Source organism: Humulus lupulus, chromosome 5 (genome assembly GCF_963169125.1).
Source record: "Humulus lupulus chromosome 5, drHumLupu1.1, whole genome shotgun sequence".
Taxonomy (NCBI): Eukaryota; Viridiplantae; Streptophyta; class Magnoliopsida; order Rosales; family Cannabaceae; genus Humulus; species Humulus lupulus.
This window is the reverse complement of record NC_084797.1, coordinates 230,932,805-230,951,949: the sequence shown is the minus strand read 5'-3', so window position 1 is coordinate 230,951,949 and position 19,145 is coordinate 230,932,805. Positions and strand designations below refer to the sequence as shown.

The 19,145-nt window shown below is 30.5% G+C and overlaps 2 protein-coding genes and 1 long non-coding RNA gene across 3 annotated transcripts; 1 reads left to right on the top strand and 2 right to left on the bottom strand.

Moving 5' to 3' along the window:
* Positions 1–62: 62 nt before the first annotated feature.
* LOC133778338 (cytochrome P450 87A3) lies at positions 63–2,918 on the bottom strand. Its single transcript, XM_062218228.1, has 9 exons — positions 2,314–2,918; positions 1,901–2,222; positions 1,641–1,790; positions 1,269–1,520; positions 1,081–1,170; positions 921–999; positions 711–817; positions 449–576; positions 63–356 (listed from the first exon to the last, which is right to left on the bottom strand). The coding sequence occupies exons 1-9, from the start codon at positions 2,508–2,510 to the stop codon at positions 245–247; spliced, it is 1,437 nt and encodes a 478-aa protein (XP_062074212.1). The 5' UTR covers positions 2,511–2,918; the 3' UTR covers positions 63–244.
* On the top strand, positions 244–1,121 carry LOC133778340 (uncharacterized). The gene is made up of 2 exons (XR_009869084.1): positions 244–380; positions 703–1,121. It is a non-coding gene; the product is annotated as an uncharacterized LOC133778340 (long non-coding RNA).
* A 9,165-nt stretch (positions 2,919–12,083) lies between the features above and the next one.
* Positions 12,084–17,512, bottom strand: LOC133778337 (uncharacterized). Its single transcript, XM_062218227.1, has 13 exons — positions 17,243–17,512; positions 17,087–17,134; positions 16,917–16,977; positions 16,552–16,584; positions 16,032–16,156; positions 14,888–15,022; positions 14,616–14,692; positions 14,243–14,508; positions 14,098–14,154; positions 13,835–14,003; positions 13,264–13,500; positions 13,124–13,180; positions 12,084–12,704 (listed from the first exon to the last, which is right to left on the bottom strand). Exons 1-11 carry the CDS (start codon positions 17,379–17,381, stop codon positions 13,420–13,422), a joined length of 1,191 nt encoding a protein of 396 aa, XP_062074211.1. The 5' UTR covers positions 17,382–17,512; the 3' UTR covers positions 12,084–12,704; positions 13,124–13,180; positions 13,264–13,419.
* Positions 17,513–19,145: the final 1,633 nt, after the last annotated feature.

Below are 19,145 nucleotides of genomic sequence, written 5' to 3'. Positions count from 1 at the left end.
GTTGAGGCTACTCGGATTGAGGATTAAAAATATAAAAAACAAAACTTGAAATCTGACCCTAAGCAAAACAATAGGCCGGCTTTGATTTCGGGGTGACAACAATAAGTGATCCTTTTTGTACATTGTTCCAATGTATTGTTGTGTTCCAATGGAAGCCTTCTTGGTTCTCAAAGTGTTATCTTTTGTGTCACTGATAAAAGTAACTTTCTTGTCCATGTATTGGTGTACTGAACTAGTAGGAGAATTATGCTGTGTCCTTTTCTCCATTGCCTTTCTCCATGATTTGGACTTGGAAACCATTTGGGAATTGTAATCCTGGAGTCCGGACTATATTTCCTCCTCCAATTTGACTCCACCTGAAGAAGTTCAGACCTTTACTGGTTAGTCTCTTTCTCTTTATCTGTACTATCTATATTTCCATTTAATATTAAAAGGCTCTTAATCTTACCTGTACTTTTTAACCAAGCAATGGAGAAATACTGCCATTTGGACCTTAGTAAACTCTGTTCCAACACAGAATCTCATGCCACCACCAAAAGCCATGAAATGTTTAGAACCACCATTTAATTCAATCCCCTAAAACAAGAAAAATAATATGTTAGAGGTGTGTAGCTGTTAAATATATGTATATATATATTTATATTTATATTTATATTTGTATTCATATTTATCTATATATGCACTTTTTATGCTGAGTTTCAGAAGCTGACCCTCCATCTCCAAGGATTGAAAGCCAAAGGATCTTCATATTTTGCAGGGTTTAGATGCACAGCTGGGGGACAAACCATAACTGCCCAATCTGCTGGAATTGTATATCCTGTATTGAGACCAAATATACTTTAGATTTACCATAACATTAAATGGTAACATTCTATGAAACCATATAGAATTATTACTTATAAATATGTAAACATACATACCCTTAAACTGGATATCTCTTAGTGTTTTTCGGAAGATACCAGGAACTATATTTGCTAGTCTGACTGTTTCATTAATGACCTGCAAATTGAACCAGTCAGTATGAAGCAAAAAGAGATAAAACTCAGATAAAATGCTATAATGTGTACATGTCTAACTCACCTGAAATGTAAATGTCATTGATTTGTATTCTTTCCATGTAACCCCAGAGTCAGCATTTTCTCTGTTGGTTACTATTCTGTCATGCTCTTCCTGGAAAAGGGTAGTAGAATTAAGAGTGTGTTAATCAAGGAGGTGACAGTCAATGCCAGTTAATAATACAACGGTTTTTAGAGTTTCACTTCACATACCGTTAACTCCTTCAGCACTAATGGATGGTCTGTGAGTAGCTTAACAGCTAAAGTTATAGCTAAGGAAGTTGTTTCAAAGCTGGCAAAGAGTAGCACAAACATTAGATCCAAAGCAATTTCCTCTGTGAGAAATGTTCCTTGTTTCTGAAGCTCTTCCAGGACATAGTCAAAAAAATCACTTCGCTCCTTTTTCAGGTTTGCCCGCCTTTCTTGTAGCAAGTTCTTCAGCATTTTCATTGCTTTTTTCCTACCCTGAGAACAACTTTATAGTGTCAATACCAGGAAACATAGATGAAAAGACTACTGTAAAGCAAAAAAAATCACTTTTCATAGGTACTACTGTACAATAATGCAGGAAGGAATAGAGATTACCTGTAAGCATTTGTGATAAGCTGTTCCAGGAATGTCTAAAGGAAAAGAGATCAATCCTTGAATGAAAGCAACAAAGTTTTCCCTTAGATTCTCAGATGAGTTGTTTTCATCATAACTGATCAGTTTCTTTGCTGTCAAGTCAAATATCATCTGCAGATAAAAAAAATTATAGTAAGAGACTTATAACAACATATTGTTATTAGTGAGTCTTAATGAGGAAGAAGAAGTAGAAAGGTTGTTAGTCTTATTAAACTAATTACCCTTGCAGTTGATTCTTTCAGTTCAACTATATTCTGAGTTGACCAATGCTGTAAGTTTCCATTGGTTGCTTGTTCAACTTCTGTGAGCATTCTTTTGAGGCTTTCAGGACCAAAAAGATTGAGCACCATATTTTTAAGGTACTTATACATGAACCCATGCAAAGAACCAACATTTTGCTTTCCAAAGATTTCAGTAAAGGTGTCTGGATACCAACTCTGAAACAAATGTCCCTCTTGTTGAAAAATGAAGTGATTAAGATCTGGGTCAGTAGACACCACAACTGGTCTTCCAACCAAACTGGTCTTGAATATGGGTCCATACCTGGACCAACAAATGCAGCTAGAACTTGTTAAAATGGTGAGAAGAAAAAGAAGATACTGATAGATTTTTCCAAGGAAAAAAAAAAGTTTACCTTTTCATCCTCTTTTTAATAAAAGGAGGGATATCAGAAGAAGTGTTGGGACTGAAGAACTGGAGGGTCTCTCCTAGAAGTGGCAATCCCATTGAACCTGGTGGAAGTTTCCCATTAAGGCATTTGGGATTTCTCCATCTATAAACCCAATGTGTTATGCTTATGGTGACTAAAGCTCCAATCAGAAATGCCCACATCTTGATCAAAGTCGGTCAAGAAAAGACTGATGATAATGATATATATCAACTTGTTGGTTTGAGTTTTGACTAAAGAAGAAGAAGAAAGAGTTGAGGTGGAAACGTGTGAATGAATATAAGACAGAGAGAAGCAGGAAGTGCTGGCATGTATGTATGAGAAACTCATTGCAAACTTCTTAAATAGGCAACCAAAAAGGGACTCAATGACTAGTACACTTGGGAAAGTAATAATTATTTATATATAATAATGATCATAATAACAATATTATAATTTATATTTAAAGCTTTGTATTTCTCTTTTTGTTTCTGTACGTGCAGTTTGTTAATGCTCAAAGAAGCTGGCTGTACAAGTAGTTAGAGATAACATTAATAGTTTAATAAGAATATAGTGATTTCTGTCTAGATATTACTAATTAATCATTTGTCAACGGGGCATCTCTTCATTATTAAAAAGAAATTCAAAAACTGTGTAGAGACTTGAGAAAGAGAGCTTTGCATGACCGAGAAACTCCCCATGATGCTTCCTATACATATATACATATATATACATATACACGTATATATCTCTTTCATGGTTTAATTATAATGATCATGGTTATAATAAAAAAGATAGTACATATAACACGGAATTAAACTAAAAACTGAAGAAGCACGAGGCAGAATTTTGCCATTTTTTATGGAGATATTGTTGGTAAACACTAAACAACAGGGTGTTCTCTTCCCTAGATTTGAGAGGATAGAGGTTCACAGTATCTGTCTGACCAAAGCTGAAGTGAATATATATTTGTATTTATATTATATATTTATTTATATATATATATATATGACTGAAATAAAAACATTTTCAATGGGAAAAAGTCTTAATATCCAAAGGCGCTATTGTGTTTTGCCAACTTATATCTTATCAAATCTGACCAATATCTAAGATAAATACTATAGTATCTATCTATATATGTGATGTTGAACATGTTTTTGTTCTTGTGTTCATACACACATTAGATTTAGTTTCTTTCTTCTTTTTGTTGTTATCTTAATTAGAACAATATCTTTTACTAGATCTTCTGATAAAAAGATCACAATAAGGGAATAATATATATCATTACATTACTTGTGATATTTATGAATGGTTCTAAATATTCATGCAAAATTATTTAAACCAACCACACATAGACAAATATATATATATGTTTAATTTTGTAGAGTAGGTATATTATATAGCTAAGGATATTATTATGATCATGATGATCATGTTAAGCACATAGAGCACCGTCCCAACCGGCCCATTGAGCCCTGGTCTCAATTACCTGGCAAGAAACACCATATACTTAGGTGTAGGTCACTGTGTGCTGTGACTATTCATGGTACACAATTATTTGCCTTAATAGATTATATAATATATATGTATATAGATAGTCCCATAATAAATTCTGTGTGTCACCATTTTAGGTGGGCAAAAAGTTTTGAATTTAATTTAGACGACAAGAAATAATAGATTCAAGAGAAAGCAATGCTATATGCTATGGTTTTATAGCTTCAATTCAACTATTGCATTCAAACTTTTTTTTTGGATACATTTTGACCAACTGTTTTTTTACTGTTTAGAGATTCTAAAGTTGTAAAGTCTAAAAGTTGTAAAGTTTAGGAATATTTGCATGTCAAAAGTATTTAAATTATTATGCTTATAGTATTTAAATACTCAAGTTATTTTTTTGAGAGTGAAAATATATTCCGTTCATGTTTTGTTGCAACCGTCTATTTCAACCGTTAAGTAAGTTTGTAACATGTTGGTGAAAGTACCAAATTACATGAATATTTGCGATAAAAATACCTAATTTAAGATATATGTGCGGCAAAAGTACTTAAATTATGAGATATTTACAGCAAAAATACCTAAATTATGAGATATTTACAGCAAAAGTACCCAAGTTACATGCAAATTTGACGTCACGTGGTAGACTTAGTGATAAAATAAACACTGTAATATAACATGAATAGAAAGTACTTTCGCCAACAAAAAAATAATTTGAATACTTAAGTGCTACAAATATAATAATTTGGCTACTTTCGCCCGCAAATATACTAAAATTTATATATATATATATGTGGCATGGTTTTAGGTTTGTATAGAACATATATGCTGTCTTTTAGCAGAGTTTTAGAAAGTTTCTTCTTTTTGGTTTTTCTTATCTGGATACTATCAAGATCATAGTAGATTATGTTGGATTCATACATAAAGTATGTATTTTCGGTGATTATTATTATATGATTGTGATAATGTTAAGTGTACTACTAAGAGATTTAATACACAATTCCAATTTATTTATTTATTTAATTTAAATAATAATAATATTAAGATTATGATATGTTCAGTTACTTGACTACTTGGCATAGCCAAGAGGAAAGGTCTCTTTGAAAGGGTGCACAATAATGACAGCTCAAACAGCTCTTATTATTGGGATTATAAAAGAAATAAATAATTAATCTCTGTAATTACAATAAATACTCCCTAAAAAGGTGTTTTTTCTTATTCTTATTATTATTTTTTAAAACTAAGTAAGGATTTTTCTTTCTTTTTCTTCTATGTAGTTAGGGTGGGAGGGCCTATCTGTCTTTTGGCTCTAACAGTCTCACAAATCTGATGGTGTGAAGTGGGAACCCACATGCAAATTAAGACTCTTCTGTCCACATCATTAATTTGGAGTATTCTATTTTCATTTGGTACAATTCATGTGATTGTGTTAGTGAGAATGAGAATGTGTAATAATTCAAGTTCAAACCTTTTTAAAAAAAATCAAAATACTAACCATACCAAGTAATAATACTAACATTTCAATTCTAAAATTCATTAAAGAGGATAATAATAAAGTGGAAGTTTCAAATTTGAATATAATTAAAAACTCGTTATTATAGAGTTTATATAGGATTGGATACATAAGATAAGATATAAACTAATTTTATCAAAGAGAAGTATATTTTAGATCATCATAGTTAAATATACATGTTCCTAAGTAGTACTTTGTAACAATGACAAGTTTTTTTTAATCTAATTTTTACTTGTGTAAGGACGGTGACAATAATATTATAACAATAGTAATACTAATAAATAATAAGAATAAAAATGAGGGAAGCAGATAAAAAAATAAAATAAAATAGAAAAACAAAGATGATGTCGGTGATTAAATAGGTTGGTTTCTTAAGTTTTTTCTTTCTTTTTTAAAAATGAGAGAATTGAGGAGAAAGTTGCTCCTCTTGTCTGTGACGTGCAAAATCAAAAGGAATGGTCCTCTCATATAATTATGGTCAATTAATAACTAAATAGTAGTAATTAAACCTTCTCTTAATTATTAATTAGTAATTACTACCATTAGCTGTAAAACTTGGACCTCTCCCTAAAATTATGCTTTTACTTTGACAAGTTATCATAAAATCAATCTAACAACCATGGGCATTGAATCGCAAAGAAGCTCTTGCTCTTTAGTGGTATTGAATCGGGCTTAACTGCTAGGATTTCTGTTTAATGAAGTGTCTTCAAATTCTCTATTTTTGGTTTTGGCTTTGAGAAACAACATTGTTTGTCATAATAAATTGAGTGTAATTTTTACTGACATTAAATTTTTATTGTCTAATCTTTCGGGATATATCTTTCTCATGTTGGTCGTAATTTTAATATTGTGCTTGGTGGGTTGGCTAAACATGTCATTTGACTAGACAATGAGATTTTCTGGTTTTGGATGAGGTTACCCTTCAATCTCTCTTATTTTTCAATCTTGAATAGTGATGCAGTCTATTCCGACAAAAAAAAATGCATCAACCATGAGAGCCATTTTAAGATAAGGTTACCTCAAATTTTTGTTTTAATATAATATTTATTTATTTTATTGTATATATTGTTGAAAAAAAATGGATCTCAAATTTTTGTTTTAATATAAATTTATTTATTTTATTGTATATATTCTTAATTTTTTTTTCGATGTGTTCCAAAAATAAAAATTATCAATATCCTTATATCTTATATTTTTCTACATTCATCAAACTCCAAAATCACTTAGTAGTAAAAAAAAATAGAAAAAGATTAAGTACAATAATCAAATTTATCTCTTATAAAAATTAACGAACTACTCTTTCTTTACTTCTTGTTTATATCTTGAATTTTAGAAGAGAAAAATTTGAATTCTAATGTATTTTATTTTTTCATGTTTGAATCTAAACAAATAATTGAGAATTCTTTTTCTATACAAAATTAAACTCAAATATAATTCTATAAAATTTAGAACATCTGTAAATATACTCAAAAAGAAAAAAAATATAAAAAAAAGTTATCCTATTAAATTTTAGGAAAATATTTTCCTTTATTTTTTTCTCTGCTCATTTCCCTCATAAAATATTTCCTTGGTAAAATCCAAGATCGAACACAAGGTCTTAGATTTTACAAGTTCATCGTAATATTTAAAAAAAAATCTTTTCGTCTTTTTCCTTTTTCTTTTTACCTTTGTAAAATTATATATATTCTCCATTTTTTTTTTTTATGACTAACATTTATCAGAACAAAATGTACCATTTAACATATAAAATAGAAGAAATAATATGTTGTACCAAATTAAGTTAGTCCTTTCTATTTTTACCTAAAAAATTTAAATTATTAATTAATACCTATTTTTTTAATCACAATACCTATTTAACATTTTCTAGTCTTTGAGATATAAACCACAACCATTTCAAATGTAAACCACAATTCTTTGAAATATAAATCATTAGGCTTTGAAATGTAAACTACAAGCCGAAAATGTAAACCACACTTTCAAACTACAAGCCTAAAAATGTAAACTAATGGCATTTTAGTCATTTTGTCTCTAAATGTGGATATTAATCATAAAAATAAAAGGCTATTTAGGATTTTTCCCCTCGAACTATAACTTATGCATTATCGCGCTCCTTGATTTTTTCTGACCATTAAAAATTCCCCCCAAACACAGTATTGTAAAGTGGGACTTTCGTACAATTTTGTCTGATGTGGCTAACGACATGTTGACGTGGCTCTTTGTTTGTTGATGTGTCTTGGCCACGTCAGCGTCACAAGTGTATTTAAAAAAAATTAATTTAAAATTATTAAAAATATTTTTTTATTAAAAATTAATAAATTTCAAATAAATCATAGTTTATAAAAAAAAAGGTTAATTTTGTAAGAATTGAATTAATTTAATTTATTTTTAGTGTAATAATTTATTTGAAAATTATTAATTTTTAATCAAAAAAAGTTTTTTAATATTTTCAAATTACACATGTGGCGCTGACGTGACCAAGACACATCAGCAAGCAAAGAGTCATGTTAACGTTATTAGTCACATTGAATAAAATTGGACGTAAGTTCCACTTTACAACACTGTAAATAGTTCGGGGAAAATTTTTAATGGATCGAAAAAATTAAGGACACGATAATGTATATAGTTCGGGGAATAAAAATCATAAATAGCCAAAATAAAATATATGGCTATTTATAGTTAATAAATAATAAAAATGAGTAGTTTTAAAAAAATCCCTAAAAAATATGGATTCTAATGTTTTAGTTTTAACCTTATCATTTTGAAGTAACTTGTTTTATTGTTTTTGACATCGAATCTTAATTTTACTTAACATTTTGTATCAAAATTTATACCATATATAAATGTATATTATTATATTTTAAATGTACTAATAATTATAATTACACGATCTTTGTTCTTCACTTCATCTTTATAATATTTTCTTAAAAATAAATTCTACTTTTGATGTTGAACATTAATTATTATTGTATTTGGTTCGCTTAATATTATTTTCTAGTTTCGTCTCCGCTAACAACTAATATTTATTTAGAGCAAGCGATATTTTTATTTATTTAGAAAGTGATAAGTCTTTAAAATAATGTAAATAAATATAGCATTAGCAAGATCATTTATTTATAATTAGCACGCATGAGAGAAACATTATTATATTAGTCTAAAAAATAGTTAATTATATTATAATTATAACTAATATATGTGGTGTGGTGTGGTGGTTAGTCATGACTTGAAGAGCATTAATTAGTATGTATTTCATTATCTGGCATTAATTCTAGTATATATATATATATATATAAACATATTTAAGGAAAACGACGTTATTTTTCATTATAGCATTATTTATTAATTGAATTTTGTTGTTTGATTTTATGCAAACAAAATCTCAGTTAAGTAGTAGAGTTACATCTTATATGTATAGTTTTTTTTTTTTTTTTGGTTAAATATCGTATAAAATATGTATAGTGATTAAAGATAATAATAAAAAGTAGTTAAGATGTGTGTTGATGTTTAAAATATGAACATTGCTATAATTACTTTAGGGTGTCCAACTCTTTAGGAGGTGACATTTTATTATAGGTGCTATTTATTTAATATTAAGTTTCATATGTTTTAATTTAATTTAAATATCTGAAACCCAAATATTATTGACTTATATATATATATATAGAGTATTCGATACTGTAAGTGCTCTTTAATATTTTCTTAAAATATATAGTAAGTAGAAGTGTCAAATGGAAGTGATGAGGCATATAATTAATAAAATGGTAGACAGTCTCGATGTTTTATGCTATATATAGAAAGTCAATCACTTGACATGCAAGAAACCTTAATATATTCTATTTTAAATCTTTCAATCTCTTATTTTTACAATATCTGTATATGACTAGCTTCCAATTTTCTTGTTGCCCACCCTACTCTTTCTCAACTCCATTAATAAAGACACGTTTATTAAAGTCTAATTGTAATCAGAATAAATCAATGAAAAAATAAACGATAATAAAATATGGAATAATTATAATTAATAATTGTACTATGTCATTTACTAAAATTAATTGGAAAGAAAATTAGAAAATGTAATCAAAAAGCTTAAATTGACTAAGTTATTATTTTTAAAAAGTAATTTTTATTTATTTAAGGAGTAAACATGTCTTTTAATTTTTAAATATAACAAATAAAATCTTTAAGGATAATGTCATTCCTGAGAAAATAAAAGAAGCATGATTCTCTTTCTTTTATCCATAATTTATATGAGTCCCATTAACTTTCCATATTACTAAATTTAGTAAACAAATGATTCCCATTACTCTATAAACTCTCTCATTCCCAAATTTATGTACATATTATTAACAAATAATTATTAATTTTTTTTAGAAATTAATCACTAGTTAAGGCATGAGATATATATTAGTACTCTCTTCTAAGTGATACCTAAGAAAATATAATGATAAAGACAAATTTAGGAAGTGCGTGTGATTATGAGGAATAAAATAAGAGTATTTTATATAGTTTGTTGTGTTAAACATTACATATATCTATAAATCAGTTTAAAAAAATTCACTTTCCGTTAGATTCAACATGTTTTTAATTATTTTATAACATTGTTAGTTTTAAATTTATCTAAATAAATAAAATGTAATAAAGTTATTTAACTGAAAAATGTTTTTGTATTTAAATTTATTATTTTCTTTCTTTTATTAATTATTTATTTTCTCATTTAACATATTTTATTTATCCAAACATATATGTAATAATAAAATAAGATATGATTTATACATTTTCTTATTTTTCCATTTAATTTTTTAATGAGAAATTACTTATTTTAATTGACTAACCATTAATTAAATAATATATATTTATATATAACTTTTTGTTAGCTTTAAAATTTTATAAATCAAATAATAATTAAAATTTGATCAAATAAATTTTTTAAATTAATAGTTTTAATCTAATTTTTTTTAATATTTTATTATATTTAAATTAATAGGTATTTTTTCTAAAAGAAATTAGAAAAAAAATATTTAATTTTATAATTAGAATGTAACATATCTTTATATATAAAAAATGTGCATCTACTAGATTTTTTTGGTTTAATAACTTTTTATTTTAAAAAATTATTTTATTTTTTTATTGTTTTTTAGAACTATAGACAGTGTTTTGGTTTAATTTTTTTAATATATTTATGTCATTATGATATTATTTATTTATTTAAAATTTATATGATAATTTAAAGAATATAATAAAAATAAATTAATATATTTTATAAATAAAACTAAAGTATAATGTGCTTGCTTACCTAGTACGATAAAATCTATGTGATCCAAACATATTGTGAGAAAAAGATATACTAGATTTAGTTAGAGAATGGGGTATTTTTAAGAATAAAATTAACAATAAAAAGTTACTGCCATTGTAAGATAAGAAAGTGTTGACATCTGAAACAATGGGATGTTTAAAAAGTTAGCATATTATTATTTTTACATATAAATTGAATTTCAACATATACAAATCTTAAACTAAGTTGGATTAGATTGAAGGAGTACACGAATTTTGCCAGCTTAAAAGCTTTAATTAGAAGAGAAATAGACATATAATTGCAGTGATATATAAATATGTATGTATATGATAAGATCAACTGGTCCACTACTATATATAGTAGATCTATATGGAGCCTTTTATAAGCAATAAGTAATGCTTAAAAAGATGCCATAATAAATTAATGATATTAATAGTAGCTGAACAGAAAAGTGCAATAAAAATGGGTTTTTTTCTTGGTAGTTTTCTTCTCATTTATTTACAATTTTCAAGCAGATTGTCGTTTCTTTAGCCTATATAATAAAGTATTTCACATTTATTTTTGTCCTTTTTTTATTAAAGGATTTTACGGTTTCAAGATGAACAATAAACAATTTACCTCCAAATTCACGTGTACCCTTAATTCCTTACATATTCTTTTCCATTTAAACTATTCAAAACGTTTAATAAATATAACGAAGAAAACATTGTGATGTCTAATGAATAAAAAAATATGAGATAACAAACATAAAATTATCAACTTTTGACTTCTTCTACAAGTACCAAGCAATAAATATATAAATTATAGTAATTATTGAATAAATAAATTAGAACCATGTAGCTAAGCAAGCTTGATATATGGCCAGCCATAGCCTTAGGGAACTTGACCAATCTAGTGGGTTAAAATATTAACTATGGCTTGTAAAACAATCAAAACTCATTAAAGTTCATGCATTCAAAAACTTCATTTGATTGCACCAAAAGGCACATGACCCTGGGCCAAAATTTAGAGCCACCTTTTGCTTAATCCCTAACTAAACCTTTTTTTTTTGCAAAGGAAGTAGAGAAAGAAAATTTAACACCAACAACACAAACATCTCTTAAAACAAAATGTTTCAATTGTTAATACCCATATGACTTAATACTTACTTGTATATATGCAAGTTGATAAGGAAGAACAAACCCATAAAGCAATGCCAATGAGTGACCTTTAAGGGGAACTAGTTATAGCAGGATCTTCACAGATGAAGTAAGCAATGATGTAATAGAAGGTCAACCCAACAATTGTTAATGAAAATAAATTTTAAGTATTTGGGCATTTATGTCTAGTAGACTAGCACTTGGGAGTCAACAAAAAATTCGACATGTGAATTTACCTTTTAGGATAACTGCAAGTCAAAATCTTGGCTGAGGTGTGAACACTTTCTTGTTGCCGTTTTGTAAGTATGGGGTCCCCACCAAAGTCTTAAGAAGAAAATAAACTTTTCTGGGCATTTAATGAAACATCATGGAGCAAAGTTTTAGTTTTAAGCAGTAGTAATAACAGAACAGAACAAAACAAACACCAACTAAGGACAAAAACAAGAAAATTGGACCTGCATAAATTGAACTCTGCTATACTTTGATAAACAACACAAAAGAGTATGAACTTGTCTGTTCCTCTATCTTTCTGCCTTTTCCCCTTTCACTCTAAATTGGTAATACTCATTTGCATTTAAAAATAAACTCGACTAATTGTTGTTGTTGTCTGATCACTATATCCCTAAATTCAATGATGAATCCCATCAAAGTGCTGATACTGAATGATTTTTTCAAAAAGACTTTTTAGAGGACACATCAGCTTTCCATTTATGAAGCTGTTTTGCAAACTTTTGTGTGAGTGTGTTGGTTATTAACTCGGAGGGCGCCGGCATAATTCTACAAGCTGTTGGTGTTGTGAACTCTGAAGGATCATCTTTGTTCGACAAGTTTGTATGGTCAAAAGAGATGCTCAAGACTTGCCATCTTGACGCTTTGCACTCAAAAGCCTTGTTAGCTTCCTGTCATGATTGAGCATTGAGCTTACACTCTCAACCACCAAAATTATCTGCAGGTTCAACAATAAGAAATCAGTATAGGGATGCAGGAAAAGGCAAGGGTTTCAAGATTTTTTATTTATATTTCTTCAAATAATTTAACTGAGAAAGGCTGCCAGGTAACTTGGTTGAGATGATAGTTTGGCTACCACTTCATAGCTCCTCAAAATCAGAAAACAAGCTTCTTCCCTTCTAGAAACTGGTATTATTTTCATTTATGATGATAGAAAGCAAAAATCTTTGATAAAATACATGGTAGTTCTCTGAGAATCGAATTCCTAACCTCATGAGAAGCCATGGGCCTTATGCTCGACCTACCACTCATGGGTTCTAGAAACTATATTTTAATCATCTCATATTCTCAACTTCTCATGTAAATGTGACAGAACAAGAATAAATCAAATGGAATTTAAAGGATAAAAAAAAGGACCTGCAAGCAAGCGTAAGCCATGGCAGTTGCAAAGTAGAAATTTGCATTCCCAGTTCCCTGCACATTTAGTTAAGTCCTGATAAATGATTTTATTTATTTGACCATTTTGAACAAAACTTAGATTGTTACATTATACATACCCTCCATATCCAGAGGTTGTGCATCACAGGGCTGAGGAGGGAAACCCCAACATAAGCGCAGAACAGGAAAAATGAGAACTGCATATCTGTTTATAATGGATTGAAACTTTAAAATGTGAAGCAATGTTAAACTCAACAAGTAAGAAAATTGATCAATTATGTAACAGATATCAACTTGCCTGCTAGTTCTTTAACAAACAATCCCAACAAACCAAGGTAAAGAGCTGAATCCCCAACCTAAATTTGAACAGAAATGACAAAGGGAAATTGTAATCAGATTTCCAAGATGTGATATAAACAATCAATGAATGTTTAACCCCAATGACACATGAGTAAGCAATGATTCGTTGCCTTATATTTTTCATAAAAGGTTCTAGAAAACGCATTTCATTAATTGGCTAATACAACCCATAGACAATGATAAAATTCAAGCCAAATATCTTAGATTCACACTGTCAGTCATGCGTGAAATGAAGATAAAAGGACAATCTGCGCCGTGATGTTAAATCATGAAAGGAAAGCTCTGACCTCAGTAAAATAGGAAACCTGGAAACAAATGGGAAGAACTTACTGAAGGGTAAGACTTCAGCATCGAAGAGATTGCAATATACACAAAGGCCAGAAAGCAAGGGCGGTGATTCAGCCGTATGGCCAATGGAAATATCATGAACAAAATGTTCATGTGGAAAACAATCAGAAAGAAATTTCTGAAAAAATCAAAAACTTCAGCAAAGAAGTACCTGCATCCAAATATCATATGAATATATTAGTCTCACATCTCAAAAGTAGGATATTCTACTCTTTCACACTGGGAGATAAATCATTGAGGCTCACCATAATACACCTATATTTGGAGATAAATCTGGCACAGTAAGGATGAACCCATAGGTTCTGCAAAAAACAGACACCATAAGGATGGCTAATCAATAAGAACGGTAGTCCAGTCATACAAGATGAGATTCAGCAATATAGTAGATACCTTTTAAACATCTCTTCAAGGCCACCATACTGTTTAACACTTAGACCGAATAGAACCAGCACATAGACTGACCATATAATAGACCACACTATGAACTTTACGACTGATCTCCAAGAAAAGTTGTAGGCTTGGCCTTGCTGCTTCTTTGCTTGTCTTGGTTGACATCTGTGATCACTTGAGGGGTCATCTTTAATTTTGCCATATCTCCTTTGCCTAAGCAATTTTCTGGGAGGAGTTTCAGGACCATATCCTAATAAAAGAATTACCTGAAAAAAAAAATATCGATTATCATTTACGTGTGCGATACAATTCCCATACACTTACCAAATACTGTGATTAAACAGAATAACTAACAGGTCAAAACGCAACATACAGGAATAACTAGAATCACTGGATAAAGGGAAAGATGTGTAGCCATGACCCATCCAAAAGCAGCCAATGGAGCTTTACCTGTGGACCATCAGAATATAAAAGAAAATATGCAGTTGCAAAATATGTTAAAAAATAGCAAATGAGAGGATTCAAAACCATTAGTAATATTTAAAATAATTAAGTAATGTGCCTAGCTAAATAATTGTTCTGGAAAAACAAATATATGAAATATAGATGTATAGAAATAGTCTAAAAACACTTTTAAGTCCTTACATGTACATGCCCCATAAAGAGCCAGTAGGACGGCCATATTTTCAATTGGGGATGTCGACAAACCCACACATGCTACTATTGTAAAAGGATTCCATAAGTAGACAAGAGCAGCAATACCTCGAGAAGGAAGGATCTCTGAAATCAACAAGATACCACAATTTATTAGCTTGTGAAAGGAAGATAATGAGATTGGGAAAAGAGACACAAGGTTTAGCAGACTAGTTTAAACTGTATAAATCTACAATTATATATTTTACTACAATTGTCATGAAACAATCAAATTACTTAAGAGGAATGAGAACAAAACCAAAGGTTACACAAATAATAGTCCAGTTATTCTTTCTGAGGCATTTCAAATAGCAATTTTCTCACTGTTATTCCAAGTCATCCACAGGTCAACTTTGAATCTCATGGGATCCCAGAAATAACTCAAACTCGCACTGCAAACTCTATTTCGAAATTGTTCCCTCCTACTGATTCCTAAAATCTTTTGGAGGCAGGAAACCTCATATATGCATGTTCATACCATCCATAATGTTAAAATGGTAAACATCAGATTTAGTTATGCCTTATCTATTGTTTTGCTAGTTAAGTCTAGTGTTTAAGTTTTAGCTGTTGTACAAACTCTATAAATAGGGAACGCTGTCTCATTTGTTTGTAACGTGTTTCATTTGTAAAAGTACAGGTTATCTTTACAGAGAGAGAGAGAACTTGAAGGCTAAACACTTGGGTCTTGGTGAAAGATTGTTTTGGTACACGGTAAAGTGTACTTGGGATTTTGCCAAGGGTTTAAGGCATTGTAATAAATCAAGTGTAGAGAGTCTCAAGTGGTTCACAAGCTATAATTCTTCATTATTGATCATAGTGCAGAGAAGAACATCCCAAGGGAGTTCAAAGAGGATGTAGGCTTTATTTGGGTTGAACATCTATAATTCGTGGTGTTGATTTTTATTGTTTTTCTTGCTGGCTTTGTCATGCACAGAGTGCAGGTTGTTGTGTCTGATGTTTTATTACCTTTGTGTGTGCAGGTGAAGGTGGTGTGAGGATGTGAATTTCCCACACATAGCATAAATAAAAGATCTAGCAAGAAAACCACTCACAACAAAATAAGAACTGTGATTAGGTGTTATAAACTTGTAATTACCAGAACTTTTGGATATTGCATCAAGGCCTAGTGATTTCAAATGCTGATTATATGAAGTCTGAAGAATCTGACCAATAGCTCGAATAAGCATTGCATTCACAACATCTGCAATCACCAATACTAAACTGTATCCAAACATATGCTGATATCAACTACCGAACTATATAATAAATAAATGTAAGTTAAAAAAAGAAAAATAAGAACAAAGAAATTAATTTGGTAAGAGAAATAAAGGAAAAAAAAACACTTGCAGCCTTCTCTGCTCACTGAAAGTTTCAAAAGCCAACGATCAAAACAAATTCAATTAAGTGTATATACATGCAGGAGTATTGCCAAGCCAAACAGGAGCATCCAACTCAAAATGCTATACACGTTAGATTTAAAAAGTTGCCCAAAACTCATAAAGAACATACACAAACAAAGTGACAAAGATGATCTCATGTGCGTAAGATTTAACATAAGCCACATACCAGCACATCAAAATGAATATGAAGGTGGAAAAGTAAAAGATTAAGCTTACCCGCATAAAAAATGATTGGGTTGTCCTTCATTTCTGTACCACCAAATCAAATTTGACAGAAAAGAAAAAATCAATAAGTCATTAAACAATGAATGTGATAGAGGTATTATGAACGGGCATTGAATTTGAATAGACATTAATTTGTAACGATTCTAAAATGTAGCTTCTACTATAGAATTGTTCACTTTATGACTTGCCACAAAATAAATTCAACAATAAATGATAACCATCCATGGAAATACTAATACAATGGAGTCATGTTTAGCAGCTGGGTCAACTCCATGAATCAATAATGAAGCTTAGTATAACGTAAAGTAAATCAGAAACTATAACTCCAAATTAAGCAGGTAAAGCTAGTGCGGTACCTTTTCACTGTGAGTGGCCCAAGAAGAGCGAGTAGCAAAGGAGAACCGTGGTACATGGATCCTGCAAAACAAACACGAACCCAATTTTCTTAGATCCCTAAAAATGAACAAAATTCCAGTAGAAGACTATGAAAACTAAATCACAATCAGAAAAATTACAAAAAAGAGACCTGCATAAGGAGACAATGATGATTGCTTGAGCCAGTAACCCTCAGCCACTGTAAAAGCAATAACAAATCAGTAATCAAAGGTCACGACCTAGCCACGAAAATTAGCTTCTGAAAGAGAGAGAGAGAGAGAGAGAGAGAGAGAGAGATAGAGATTACGGCGACGGAGGCTGGTGATTGGGGTAGAGACTTCGGGACGGGAAGCGAGGTTGAGATTGTTGGGGAAATATATGAGAATTAGCCTGAAAATGAGGGAAGCAGTGAGCCATGTCCAAAAGCTTCGTTCTTTGATCACCATTGTTGTTGTAGTGTAGGACTAATGCGAACCCAGGAAGAGAAAGGACCAAAGTCCAACCCAAGCTGTTTGTTTGGGGATTGAATCGAGATAGTTGAATTGAAGAGGCCTCAATCTGCAAATATTACATGTGTAATAATAACTAGAATGAACACTTTTTATTTGATAACACTTCTATTCAATTTATTATCTTATTTGTAGTATTTTTTTGAAAGGTAAGTAAATTTCTATTAATAGTTAGATCGGACTTCCAATGAAAATATCTTTCATAGAGCATGATCAACAATAATAGATTTATCAAGACGTTTACATTAACAAGGAAGAAAACTTAATAGTTATCCCAACTAAAGGTCCAATAAGTCGCCAACTATCGAGCATAAAAAAAGTGTGAGGTAAACTAGGTTTCCAAACCAAATGAGCATATGACATATTTATCACGCTAATGACAATCAACCAAAAGTCTTCCAATAAAAATTGGGAAAAAAACAAATTCATTATTCAAACAAGAAATAAGGGCAACAACCAACTATGCTTATGAAACTCGACTCAAGAGAACGGTAATTCATGAAGCACAAGATCAATAAAGATAGAGATCGAGGACTCCCCGAATCTGAAGGCGAAGGGAAGTAGAATCGAGATCTTTGCGTAAGCAAACTAAATAATTCGGTATAAATCCAACCACCTAATAGGACTCAAAGTTATCCTCCCTCGCCATGCAAACTAAATCTCCCACTAATCTAGCAGGGTAGTGGAGAAACACCACCTTTATTTTAGAAATGAAACAAAATACAATAAAACAAAATAAAACTAAGGCATCAGAACACAAACAGAGCGAAACCCCAACAAAACCAAACACCAACCCATCCTTGAGGTCTCCAACTTTTTCGGTGACAACCACAACCCCCAAAATGTTTTCTCCCGTGACCCACGAGACTCCATAACCACCCACGCAGGCCCGCATCAGGCGCCCACAACTCTTAGACGAGGAAAATGCAACCCAGCCACTCAAAGCCAATCAGAGGCGAGATCCATGCACAAGAGTTCAGATGCACAGGCTAGAAAGAATATCATGACCACCCAGATCCAACCAACACGAGGGATGTGGGCCATTAGAAGAGGGTAGGAAAGCAGGACAGAGAGGAGAGATGCCGACCATGGGAGCCGCTGTTATTCAAATAGCAGCGCCTCCCGACCAGAGCCACATCCAAACCCAAAGAGAGGGTCAACCGGAGGTGAAGAAGAAAGATGGAGACGACAGTCTATGAAGAAGAGAGAAAACTAGGGTTTTCTTTCTTTTACAAAAATAGTTTCCGTGAATAATTTTTAAAATGTTATTCGTAGTATTTTCTAACTGTATACATTTTTAGTATTATATCTCGTCACAAAAAGAAAACTCTAAATTTGAATTCCATCCCCTAATGTTAAGAAGAAGAAAAATCACTTTGAAAAATATTGAGAAAGATTACACAATTTGGTAGAAACAACTTCAACTAATAAAAGTTGCAATTTGATTGTGAAAAGGAATTGTTGAAGTTCTTGAGAATAAAAAATACGAGATTTGAAAAATGGGTAGTTTGGTATGATATAATTTTAGTATGAAAATATGAAACTTAAAACATTATATTGTTTGCTATAGGTTTTGATTACTCTCCAAGGAGTTAATCTACAACCCATCTAAATAGGTGGGTTTTATATGATTTCGAACAATTACACTATTTTCTTTAACTTTTCTATTAATAAGTATTTTGAACTCTTTATGTAATGCCC

Bases quoted from the DNA above. Each gene is read 5' to 3' on its own strand.
- LOC133778338 (XM_062218228.1), bottom strand. From the start codon at position 2,510: ATGTGGGCATTTCTGATTGGAGCTTTAGTCACCATAAGCATAACACAT. The intron at 1,521-1,640 runs GTAATCTCTATT...AGTTGTTCTCAG, and splicing joins CTTATCACAAATGCTTACAG to GGTAGGAAAAAAGCAATGAA. The intron at 818-920 runs GTATGTATGTTT...GTCTCAATACAG, and splicing joins AAGAGATATCCAGTTTAAGG to GATATACAATTCCAGCAGAT.
- LOC133778337 (XM_062218227.1), bottom strand. From the start codon at position 17,381: ATGGTGATCAAAGAACGAAGCTTTTGGACATGGCTCACTGCTTCCCTC. The intron at 16,585-16,916 runs GTACCGCACTAG...TTGGTGGTACAG, and splicing joins GGGCCACTCACAGTGAAAAG to AAATGAAGGACAACCCAATC. The intron at 14,509-14,615 runs GTATGTTGCGTT...TTTTTTTTTCAG, and splicing joins CAGTGATTCTAGTTATTCCT to GTAATTCTTTTATTAGGATA.